Genomic DNA, 12,753 nt, shown 5'->3' with positions numbered 1-12,753 from the left:
ATCATTTTTTCCTTCATCAATCTATTCAATTCACCATAATGTCATGACATTTTTTAATGAATTTTTTTGCAAATTTATTATAAAGGTAAAACTGAAATATCACATTGACAAAAGTTTGCAGACTCTTTACTCAGTATTTAGTTGAAGCACTTTTGGCAGTGATTACAGCCCAGTCTTCTTGGGTATGACGGAACAAGCCTCGCACATCTGGATTTGAGGATTTTCTGATTCTCAGGTTGGATGAGAGATGTTCAGTTGGATTCAAGTCGGGAGTCTGGCTGGGTCACTCAAGAGTTTCATTAGACCAGGGAATTTTGTTTCTCACAGTCTGAGAGTCCCTTAGGTGCATCATGCTCATCTCCACCCATTGCATGTTTTGTCTAGTTTGGACCAATCAAGTGTTTTTTGCTTTTTAATATTTCACTTTAAGCCAGGGCCAGAGTTGTTATGTGGTCGGGACCCTGGACTGTTTGGACATAAAATGACATAAATTCATCCTTCCACATTTCCTTTTTTCTCATTTACACAAAATGCTTCAGTCTAGCCCCCAAAACAGGTGTGTATGCTGCTAATTTAAGTCAAGAAAATGGTAGTAACTGAAATTCTAGCATTAAATTTTTATTTAAACCGTAAAACATGGCCTTTAGTTCATTTCTTACAGAGGGTTTCAGTCTTGTATCAGTGAACTCCACTTTATGCAGAATGTTGTCTGCATATCTGTTTATAGGGTTGGTTTGGTCTGTGGTGATGAGGCCCAATGCGATGTCTTTTCATGGGGCCCAAAATCCCCGCCGGTGCCCCTGCCAGTTCTCACCTTGCGGTGGCACGGAAAAGAGTATCTTGTTCAGTTTTTTCTGCGTGGTGTGGCGCTGCATAGAGGTGAGATTATGATATTATTTTATTTATTTATAATTATTTTATTTTATTTTCTATTCATATTTTTTACTAAGATTTCATTTTCATATATTTTTTTATTTGTTTAAATAATAATCATCTTCGAAAATCTATGAAAGTTTTATAATAGTATATGATAGACCTGCTGTTAATTCATTACATTAACACCTGTAGTTAATTTGCAGATTAAGCTCCAAAGCATATGATCAGTTTTTAAAGTACAATGTATTTAATTATTGATATTAAGCTCTATAGATAATACAGACAGAATTAGCTTAACCTCAACCTCAACTTTAATGCTGCTTATGTATAATGCTTTGGTGGAAATGCATTATAATATTAGTAATAATAAGTCAAAGCGGATGTTTGCAGTCATACTTTTAAAGTAATTTTGCTTAAACACTTTTACGAAGGTTCTAAGCAGGTAACTTGCAGTACCTTTACATGGTGGAAGGTGTCAGGATTTCTCTGACATGGTTGGTTCAGTTCAAGGATTTATTCAACAACAAAGGAAAAACACAAAATTTTAGTTAAAGGGGTGAGGCAAAGTCCAGGCAGAGGAAGCCAGAAATCCAAAATGCAAAAGCCAAGGAAAAACTCAGGAGCATGAAAGGATAACAGGAAGGCAGAGACTCACAAGGAGAACTGAACAAGAGCATCATGAGAAACCCTGAAACTCAACAGGACCGACTGACAAAGACAGATCGGATGTCAGAGACTTTAATAAACATAATGGAAGCAGGTAACAGGACACTGGTAACACATTGGGGTGGGCAATCAGAAAGGCAGGGAAACAACACAATTAGAAGATGTAAAGATTATGATGGGGGGCCTCTATTTCTTCTAGGAAAACAAGACAGAGGAAATAAATCGACACTGGACACACAATGTAAGTAATCTTAATGCCAAACAGGAAATACTTCCAAACAAAGTCAGATTATGACGTTTTGGCTTATTTATTTACTTTGTTTATTGCTATTTTTAGGATCTGGTTTAGTTTCAGTATTTTCTGCTACTTTATATGTCACTATGAGTCAGAGGGAAATATTGTACTTATCGATTACACCTATCTGTTATCTCCCACATTGATGAAGACCAGATGCAGATGCACTGTAGCGTCAGTAAGTATTTTTATTTTACATAACATGACATCACCATCTGTAAAAGGCCTTCTTCACAAAGTCCACAATGTACATTTAAATAGCTTTTACAATGAAAACAAACTGAAAACATAGCAATAATAAGGATCTTTTGGAGTGTAAAGTCAGTAAACATGGGATATCATTCAATTTAACTACAATACCAAAAAAGAAGAAAAAAGAAAAAAAAAAAAAAATCATCTACATTACCCAAAAATTCATCAAAAACGTTCAAGCATCACCACTATTAACCAAGGGTAAAAACAGTAGTTGTACCAGGTTACACAGAAATAGACAATAAAATGTATCCCAAAATCAAAAAAGTAAGAAAAGACAGTGCTAATATTAACGTTAACCTTTAGTCCTTACATGAAATTGTAACTCTGCTACGAGATGCGAGCTTCGCTGCTTTTTTTTTTTTTTTTTTTTTTTCTTTTTTTATTTTTTGGCGAAGGGCTCATTGTCCAAACCATTGAAAATCAGAGGACACCGGCTCCATCACTTAGATCTTCATAATAAATATTTGCGGCACAGCGGAATAGACTGAGGCACAGGATTGGTTTCACTGGCTTTATGTGTTTCAGCCAGGCTGAGGCATGAAGTGAACAGCAACAGATATTAGTGAGAATCAGGTCTGAAACATTTAACTGAAGAGTAATCTTACATGTACCAACATTATAAAAGGCCCATATTAAAAGAGACTAAGGGAGTCTCTTGGTTCCTGATACTGGTTTACAAAAATACTCGTCAAGTAAACAACGAAGGCAGGAGTGGACATGGGTAATTGAATTGGAAGATTATTTCAAAATCTTAAAATTTATTTTCGTGGGAATGTGACAAATGTTTTTGATGCTTGATTTTTTTGTCGTACTTCATGACTTTGACAAGTCGTTAATCTTTTTTTAAGTTTAGTTTTTTATCATTTGTCTGTGATCATGCTTTTGTTTTGTTTTGTATCTTTTGTTACCTGAAAGCAAAACTCTGTTAAATAGTTATACTGTGTTAAAAACAAAAGAAACTCAAGGCCGGTTCATTTGGGGTCTTTTTCATATAGAAACTGGAAAAAGAAAAAAGTCATGAATGTAGAGAGGTAGAGAGGTTGTTTGTGTGCTTTGCTGCAGCTGTAGCAACTGTCTTTACAAATCTTTTATGAAACTGAGAGAAGAGCCTTTTGGCTGAGTAACAGGGGTGATCGTAAAAAAAAAAACAAGTGGCTGCTCTGGCATTCAACAGTTTGGGAAATGAGGCAATAGTGAGAGAGAGAAACAGAACCACTGCGGTCTGAGGTTATTAAGATATTGAACCAACAATCTGTCTGAAAAAAAAAATTATTATTAAATAAAAATTAGATCATGAGCAGAGATGTAATGGAAGGTTAACACCTAAACTGGTAGCTGAACTGGTTTCATGTGTTACAGTGGATGAGTCATTGTTTTGCCTTGACATCACTGCGCATGAGAATATATCTTGACCACGCTAATGATAGCCGTCCAACCAACTGTAGTACATTCTTATTAACACACAAAAGAAGACACTTAACACAATATGTTATAAGGTTTCCCTTAGGAATTGCATTGATTTGAAAATTGCATTGAAACTGTTTTAGTGAGTGAATACTTGAATTGAGGCACACACGTTTTCTTAAGTAGCTATAAAACAGGGATGAGTTGCTGTGCGAGTATCAGAGGGTGGGGAGGGAAACATTTCATCAAACTCCGTACCCATGGACTGCATTGTTTTACATGTATAAACCTAAATCCTGACCATGACCTTTAAAATTGTGTCCTTACAGCTGTTTTATTTGCCCCAATAAGTGTGTTTTTTTTTTTCTTTTAAAGAGGAAAGTCAGAGCTGGCAGGAGCTTTTTATCCCTTTCATTTTTTACCAAACCTGCCAAAACCATGACGCAACAGCCGCAAAACTTTTAGCTCATTTCGCAAGACAACGGGAGCACTTGATCTTTTCAAGTGGCCGGTGGTTCAGGAAAGACTATTTGAAAAAGTTTGTCAGAGGAATGAAAATAACCATCAGAGGTGTGTAAATCACAGATGTGTTTGAGAAGCTCAATCATTTTGTTACATCTGGAACAAAACATCAACAACTTATTAAAACAATCCACTGAAGAGAAAGTAAAAAGTAAAAAAAAAGAAAAAGAAAAGAAGACATCATTTGCGTGTCTTTATCTTCTTCCTTCTGTCTTCCCTTCTTTCCTCCTTATAAATAAAATCTCACTGTTACATTACGAGTTAGTCATCACCTGATCTCGGTCAAAATAAAGCCTGAGAAAAAAAAAGAAAACAAAAAAGTTCTCACCTTTAAAGGGTTATTTTAATATTGAAAACATCAGATACTGCGCCTGAATCTTGTAAATATGAATTCATAAGGAACCACTGGATACAAACCCTTTTTCTTGAATGACCGACGTTAAACTTAAATTTATGACACATCAAATAAAATGACATGTAATGTAATGGAAACTTTCAACTGTCATTTTGTATTTGGTTTTCCTCCATGGAGCACTGGGCTGCTACACAAAGCTCACAAGTGTTGGCAGCCTCCCACATGACTCATAAATGATAAGTGGTGAACTGTAAACTTGTAAGTTGTTAGAAGTTCAAAGTCACCAAATGTTCATTTGCTGATAATGTTTGTACAGTTCACTAAAACTGCGACTGCAGGTGTTCCTTTGGAGTATTTTTATACTGTGGTACTGCTACTTTAACTTGAGTAAATCGTGTGAATACTTCAAACTCTCCTGCACAACATGAAATAAATACTCTGTAACCTCAGGACTCTGAAATCACAGGTATTAAAGTTGTCTGAGGAGGTTAACGTTTGCCTTTAAGGAACCTTTTTTTGACAACCAGTAGCACCACGGAGCAACTTTCTTCACAAGTGGGTCCTTCTCATCTTTGTATCATGCAGATGCAGACGTGCGTGCGCCGGCTTGCAAGTGACGAGATAGACATTCCTGCAGCTAGGCAGTGAGGAAACATGAATAAAAACAAGGCTGGATTTACAATTTTTTGAAACACTGGTTTTTGCAAATGTGTTATGATTTAACATGCAGGTCAAACCTTGAGGAAAGACACAGTATGTTGGTTTGGAGGAAAACCCCAGGGGGCACCTTTAACTGTCACCACAGAATCCGGCAATCACATTGAAGGTGCACACATATATCAGTAAGTGTTGTGTAAAAGTCATGGTAGCCTTTAGGGTGTATTTTTACTGTTACCACAGTGACTTGTACTTGTAACAGCAGCAGAAACTCTCTGTCACCGAAGGTTTAACTAAAGAGACATCTGGTTGTTAACTGGTAATACGGGCTAAATGTCCAGAGATCAGGTGATAGGTGAAAATAAAAGGGAACTTTTGCAACAGCCGTTTCCAGAGATGAGATTAGGACTTTAATTGGCTAGTCTCATATGATACATTAAAGTAAGTAACAGTAGAGATATGGGGCGGAGGTCTGTCAGTAAATCTTTCCCTTCATTCAGATGAATCTCTGCCTAACCCTTCTTCTTACGCCTCCTTTCTTCCTTGAGCTTTTTCTGATTTTTTTAAAGTAATGAACTACAACATGCACTCCATGATCTCCAACATGAAACTGTTATGAACCATGTCAGTGCGATGAGCTGCAGAGCATCATTTCACACTGAGGAAACTTTGGTTTGTTTAGAAACTAAAAAAAAAAAAAATCCCCTTCACTTTAAGTGAGATTTAGGAACTCTTGACTCTGTCCGCCTGTTCTTCATTTGTCTCTCGTACATTTCTCCAAAAGACTTCCTTTTTTTTTTAAGTATTGACCTTTGGCCCCCCTTCTCTTAAAAATCGCCAATCTCAGTTTTTATTTTCAAGTGAGGATTGGAAGCATTTTGTGTCGTCATATTGTTGTCAAGCAGACTCTCTAACAGACATGGCTCACGGAAAAATAAATAAAAGTAAATGTGTTAGTGCTGAACGGCTGTCAAATATATTTGTTCAATCTACACAAAAAGGCTTTTGGACAATGGTTGCTTCCTCTGTGCGTCTTGTTTTTCTCTTTCTATCTTCTTGAATTGAGCTGATTTTAAATGAACTTTAGTCAGTTTAATTTAATGCTTTAATGTCCTAAGTCAGTGATATAACAGTTTATGAGAACAGTAAGGTTCTAATTAACGGGTTCTTCATGGTTTCTACACTCAGAGTAGACTTCAGGGGAATATATACGCACATAGTCCCATGTTTTCAGCTGCGTTCAGAGGAGTTTCTTGGACTGAGGCTGGGCCGTGGACTTGGTGGACGAGGAGGTTTTGGTGTCAGGAGTGAGGAGAGTCATGATGTCTTGGAGAGCTTTGCTTATCTGAGAGCCGAATCTGTGCGAGTCCTGGAATGAAGAAAAACAGAGGGAAGAATTAAGAGAGTGAGAAAAGGGAAGGGCACAGAATAAATGACGTGTGTACAGAATCAAAACCACAGACAGAGAAGGAGGGAGAAACAACAGGATGTGGAGAAAGAGAAGTGGATAAAGTCATACATGTTAAGATCTATAGATCTACCATTACTGGATACTGATAGAGGTATTTTAGACAAAGAATTATCCTCAGACCTAGTTTGGGATTTCTGTCCTGCAATTTCCTGTTACTTACCGAGAGACATATACACCATAAAGATCTGCAATAAGCTAATACTGACTGATATATGGAACTGGCTCACTTATCACTCTCTCTGTTGAGTCCATTCATGAACGCAGAAAAAGTGAGAAAAAGAAAAGGGAAGTGACACTGAAGGAATGTGCAGTTTGTGCCGCCCTGTCTTCTGCTTTGTGGTTTAACAGTGAATGGAGAGTGACGCGACCCTGCCTTATGTCTGTAAAGCCAGATTGCACTAAACTAGAACCAATAAAACTGAACTGTTATTGTGCAAGAATTCATTGAAATTGTCTGATTAATTAAGCTGCATGCATCATCCTGCATGCCTCTGCAAACGTGTTGATACAGAGGACATTCTCTATCCTGCATTGTTTATGTACACACTGACAGACAGCGTTAGTACAGTATCATTTACCCTGTGCGAATGTTTCTTCTCTTGCAGTGGCACAAGTAGCACTTACAGCGCTGATATACTGTACGACTACAGCTTAATGGGTTGTTTGGGCTTGTAGCTACATAGACTCAAGAAGAAGCTCATCAATAATCATTTAAACAGTAAACTATGTTATTCTAGCTGAGTGTGTGTTGGGGGGCTTTTTCCTCTGGTCTCTTACTCAATCTGCAGCTTGTCAGCATGTCTGCACAGAACAGAATGTGAGTGAAGTGGTCAGTGAAAACATACCAGGAAGTTACAGATTGAGTAAGAGGGGGGAAACTGCCTGTCCGTCTGAATAAACAGTATCTTTATGTGTGTTCAGACAATACAAAGATGGATTTCTCCTAAATTGTTATTGCTGTAATTCAGTGTACACTACTGCTCCACCTGGAATGAATAGAGTTGGGACTGATGTCAAGTCCACGCAGTGTTTTTTTCTGGTGGAACCAGTTGGAGACAATCAGGAATCAATCATTCTTACTCTCACGCCTAACATGCTTTTTAATTGTGTTTAGCTAAGGTGCCAGTTCTTATTACAAGTAGATTAAGTAGATTAAGTTTGCTCTTTTACTGTATCTTGCTTCCAACACCTACACTAAATGACTGATTACCGACTTTATATGTCCTTGTTTACTTAGGGCGGGTTGAGTCATCCTAAGTAATTGTTTCCTTAAGTGGTCACTGTGTGCACCTGGCTTCTTTGTTATGTCTCTGAATGAGCCGGACATAAGACATGGGAATGTCTTTCAATCATTGACAGTGATAGACAGACACATAGTGTATATACACAAGGAAGAGAAGAAAATATATACACAAAAAACAAATGAGACATCACAATACAAACCTATTCACAAAATTATTTACGACAAATTTATTGAATTTATTTATGTGAAAAATGGCAGTTCTCTGTCAAATACCTCCTGCTATTCAAACTACACTAGAACTTGAATATCTCAGTGTGACGTCACTCCGGGTGTGCTTTTTAAACACTGATGAAACACAGGTTTTACTTACAGTCTCGTTGCAGGAGTATTTGGATGACACATGGAAGTTGATCATATCCTCTCCCACGATGATGTATGACACCCCGTAGCCATCATCAGCGACCTGACATGACCACAGAGATCGTATGAGATTAGTATTAAAGCCTCGCTTAAAAAAATATACAAAATAATAAAAGTTTATTATTAAAACAAGTATAAAAATACAATTAATTAAAGATACAAGATGCAAAAGACAAATCAATTAAAACAAAACAGGTACAGACAGCTGAATGATTTGTGATCATGGATTTAAACTGACCAAGGGATTACCAAAGAATTTCAGGTTGTCAGAGCATAAAAACTAAAAGCAGATCTTCCAAGTTCAGTAAAGACTTAAGGGACAGTGAAAGACCAAGCACCAGTCTAGTATAGATACAATGGCATAATAGCAGATTCCTAATCAGGGCCTTGTAGATAAACAAATACATATGCAATTATGTGTACTATAAATATCACCTATAATAAACCAAAGGGCAGAATGATCAATAGGATCCAAGTGTTTAAAAGTGGAGCAGAGGCACGCCTGTGAATTTAATCACCATGATGCAAGAGACAGAAAACGGCTTCCACAATCCTTTTCCTACAGAGCACAGGGCAGTTTGTTCTGTTTCTATACAAAAAACAAGTTTCTGTCGTTATTCTTGACAACATTGTCTATATGATGTTTGAACACAATGTTATATCATCCATGTTCAAATGTGCACGCCAGTTAGTTAAAGATGAAACTTATAAATTAATATAAAATGTAAAAAGAAGTGGACCTACATTAGAACCCTTATACCCTTATTAACCCTTATAAAAGGTGACCAGCTGCTATTTTAGGCTGAACAGATCTCACTATGATTACATACATCAAACTTCACATAAGTAGATAAGGAGGTTATTAGAAATGACCAAAACTCCAGTATTTTGCAGGGTTACACAGACCAAGTTCAAGAATTATCAGATGTAGCTTTTCCATCAAGGGAAGTGCATTTACTTCTCATCTTTCTAAATGAAGCTCAGTAGGATGCCTCTTTAGTGCATCAACCACGAGACTCCCGAATGTAAGATAAATGCCACTATCATAGAGGTCGTTAAGAAAAAGCTTGTTCATTACAATTTCTTACATTTCTCTTAACTATAATTTGTGATGAGGTTCTCTTCAGGTGTGTGTTTCCTAATACGTGCTCTAGGACAATGATCACTAATTCCTAAATCGAAATCACCACTTGCACTGACTTTGTCGCTTCTATTAGAAAAACTGTAATCAATTAGTGTAGATCTTAAAGGGCTCTTTAGAATAGACCTGATGAGTTCATTGATCATCTGAGATAAACTGAGGCAAGAGGAAACCTCCTCCTGTACCCAATAACCTCTGTAGTCTCATTTAGGCAACCAGCCTTTTTTAAGAGACGAGCGGGGTATTTACTGATGTATCTTATCATGCAATATTAAACATTAAAAATGTGTTGAGCTTGTGTTAACCACAGACATTCAAAAACCCCATTGACTTCGGGATGAGGGAACCAGAAGAGCTGAAATACTAATTAATTTCCAGATGTTATGGACTTGTTCCTGCACCATGTATTTTTCAAAAAAAAAAAAAAAAAAGTGATGAATGTAATGCTCCAAGAAGCTTTTTTGCAGAGCACAATGAGCTGGACTCGTGTGTCAAATTGCGTGTGTGCTTTTTACTGAAGTACTGGAGCGCACGTGCATGAGTGCACATGGCTTGTTTGGAAAGTTATGTAACCACTGTTCCTATGGTTGGCAAGTTAACATCGAATTGGTCAACTACAATTGACCAAACAATCAAATGTTAAACTGTAGTATTATGCAGCACTAATGGGTAAGCAATACAGGCAAATGAATATTAAATGCAGGTTAATTCTTTAAAAGTCAACTAGAGGAACATGCATGTTACTCACAGGTCCGAACCCTCCGCCCAGCGACACAAAGTCGGGATGGTTCTTCAGGTCAAACAACTCCATCTGCTGAACTGGCGTCTGACTGGTGGAGAGACGCCAGGGCTCTGACAAAACCTGGAATGTGAGCAGAAAGGAGAAAAAGAGAAAGAGGTGAAGCAGAACATGTGAAGGTAGATCCTCTCTGCACTGCGTACTAAAGCAAGAAAAACCTATGTGACGTGTGTCGCTACTATCAATACACATGTAAGTGGTGCTTTGACACTGTTGTCACTTATACACACAAATTCTGTGAACAGTTTGTCAATAAGAAAATCAGAGGAGACTAAAAATACAATGCAACACTGACAGTGAACAAAACCAGGAACTGACCTCTTTAAGGAACGGTGACTCCACCCCCAGGTACTTGGACACCACATACAGGCAGAAGAGGTGTCTGTCGATTCCAGCTCCAGTCATAGCCATCCGATAAAGGTTCTGGTGCCTCTCAGAAGCCAGTCGGAAGAGACGCCTGCACTGCTCCGCTGCCTGTCAAAACAAAATCACATGTCACCAAACCCCTGAAATAAAATCATCTATAAATCAATATGAGAATTTTTACTGTGACAATATGGCGATTGTGGATGGACATTAGGAGTTTGGGCAGACATTGGTTGTCAGCAAGAGTTTATTTGTGTGTGAGCGTTCACTCTTTAGACTTCAAAGAGAGCAGAATCAGGAACTTGATCAGTACCTCCCCATCCTCTAGAGCTTTGACAAAGGCAGAGCTTTCGTTGGAGCAGGATCGCACAGTCTCCGTCCGGCCCTCTCTGAACAGACGGGTCATCGACGCCTCGTAGGTCAGACAGAAACCACCACGATCCTGGACGAAGGAGAATAGGTTTGAGAGGAAGACAGCAGCAGATGAAAGAGATGCATATGTGCTCATTGTCAAATAAACATTTGAAGATTGCTCAATGGAAACACCAGCATATGATAGAGATACAGACAGAGAGATAAACAGATCTATCCAGGAAGGGAGGTTTAAGGACATTACTCTAATCTGAAAACATTTTCTAAAAATAAACCATGGACACCACAAAAGTCCAGGGTAGTTGCTGCAATGAGTCAATGAGCCATGAAAGTCAATTATCTAATTATGCTGTTGGTCTAAAAACAGGTGAATATGACCAAAAGGTACACCGATATTTACAGTGCGGTTACCGCAATCAATAATCACTTCCCTTTAGTTGTTAGACTCTGTGTACTACACTTGTGAAATTCTGTCTTTATACTCTTGATTGAAATACCATATATATGTGTGTGTGTGTGTGTGTGTGTGTGTGTGTGTGTGTGTGTGTGTGTGTGTGTGTGTGTGTGTGTGAGTGTTACCCTGTAGTATGCCAGCTGTAAGCCGATCTGTATGAATGCGTCTGGGCTGATGCGAAGCTTCTTGATGCGTCCTTTACCAAACACGCTGAAGGGGAACACATGGCAGTCCACATCATCAGCCAGGGCCTGCGCAACAGTCAGGGAACTCTGTGCCTCAGCCTGAACCTGACAGAACGAGAAAAGGAGATTTCAAAGCTGGAACAGAGATTGTAATCTGGACTTTAAATGACATTATAATTTAAAAGCTTTTAAGGTAAATGAAAAAAAAACAAAAAAAAAACAGAAATTTTTATGTCATCCAGGTCCACTCTGGTTCATTACAAGAGCTTGTTTTGATAAATAAACAAAATAACAACAAACAAATCTAATAGAGCATGTACATGACACTAGCCATCAGATATTGTGCTTTTTTATTACTTCCGTCAAGAAAGTCATGTTTTTACCCCTGTCAGTTTGTTCACAGGATTTCACAAAAAGTACTGAACAGATTTGCACAAAACTCGATGGAGGGACAGGTCGCACTTCAAAGGGGGGAACTGAACAAAACACTGACCCAAACAGATTATGAAATCACTTCTTATTTCTTTTTGTGTATGTGTGGTCCTCTCTGAAACAGATGCCCCTCAGTCCTGATATATGTGATTAAAGGCAGAGAGATTACTCTTCTTGGCTGTTGTGCATGTTTGAAAAAGTAACAGTCTGCCTGGAGTCGTACTCCAGGCAGACTGTGTCAGAAACTTGAGAAACACTTTCACTGCATAGTATTCTGATGTAGCTGATGACACATCAGAATGATCTTTGTGACAGCTGACTCCACTCCAAATTCTTGTTAAAAAACTGGCCAAGCAACTCAGGACACACGCATACACAGAGTATAATACTTTGCCTTTTCCACCGTGTGTTTACAATGGCGCATTTAACTGTCACAGCATGCTTGCACAAGATGGTTTTAGAGTGAAATATTAACAAAAGAAATGCTGTGGTAAAGAAATGAAGTGGAGCCAGGAAGTAGTAAAAGAAACAGGAAATACAGGTTTGGAGAGCATTTACTCCTTCAGTTCTCTATTTGTCAGTTTTACACACAAACTCTGAAATGAGGTAGAGAAAGTGGGAACACATCCAACCTTTGAATTTTTATTTCCAGAAATGCAGTTTGATAAGTGGGGAGGAGAATACCAACGCAAACAGTGCAGAGGAACAGAGTGCATGTGAAAGGAGCATATGATTGTGTGGTTAACTTTTCCATGTAACAAATGTATTTTTGGCTGGACCGCAACATTGGGGCCAGCCCTATACTCTGGAATGTCTCTCACTCACTGACTGACTGACTGA

At 38.1% G+C, this 12,753-nt stretch overlaps 1 protein-coding gene across 3 annotated transcripts in view; it reads right to left on the bottom strand.

The window, feature by feature from the left end:
• Window positions 1-5,652: 5,652 nt before the first annotated feature.
• The window catches only part of LOC111223785 (carnitine O-palmitoyltransferase 1, liver isoform-like), a 42,443-nt gene continuing 35,342 nt past the window's right edge, over window positions 5,653-12,753 (bottom strand). For all 3 annotated transcript variants that reach the window (XM_022748056.1, XM_022748054.1, XM_022748055.1), the window contains 6 exons: window positions 11,422-11,586; window positions 10,784-10,912; window positions 10,423-10,578; window positions 10,054-10,167; window positions 8,115-8,207; window positions 5,653-6,399 (listed from right to left, as the gene is read on the bottom strand). In XM_022748056.1, coding sequence (XP_022603777.1) covers window positions 6,271-6,399; window positions 8,115-8,207; window positions 10,054-10,167; window positions 10,423-10,578; window positions 10,784-10,912; window positions 11,422-11,586 — 786 coding nt within the window. In that variant the 3' untranslated portion in view covers window positions 5,653-6,270. The remainder of the gene's footprint in view (window positions 6,400-8,114; window positions 8,208-10,053; window positions 10,168-10,422; window positions 10,579-10,783; window positions 10,913-11,421; window positions 11,587-12,753) is intronic.

This window comes from Seriola dumerili, unplaced genomic scaffold (genome assembly GCF_002260705.1).
Source record: "Seriola dumerili isolate Sdu_G_001 unplaced genomic scaffold, Sdu_1.0 BDQW01000113.1, whole genome shotgun sequence".
NCBI classification, from domain to species: domain Eukaryota; kingdom Metazoa; phylum Chordata; class Actinopteri; order Carangiformes; family Carangidae; genus Seriola; species Seriola dumerili.
This window is presented reverse-complemented; position numbering and strand designations above follow the sequence as displayed.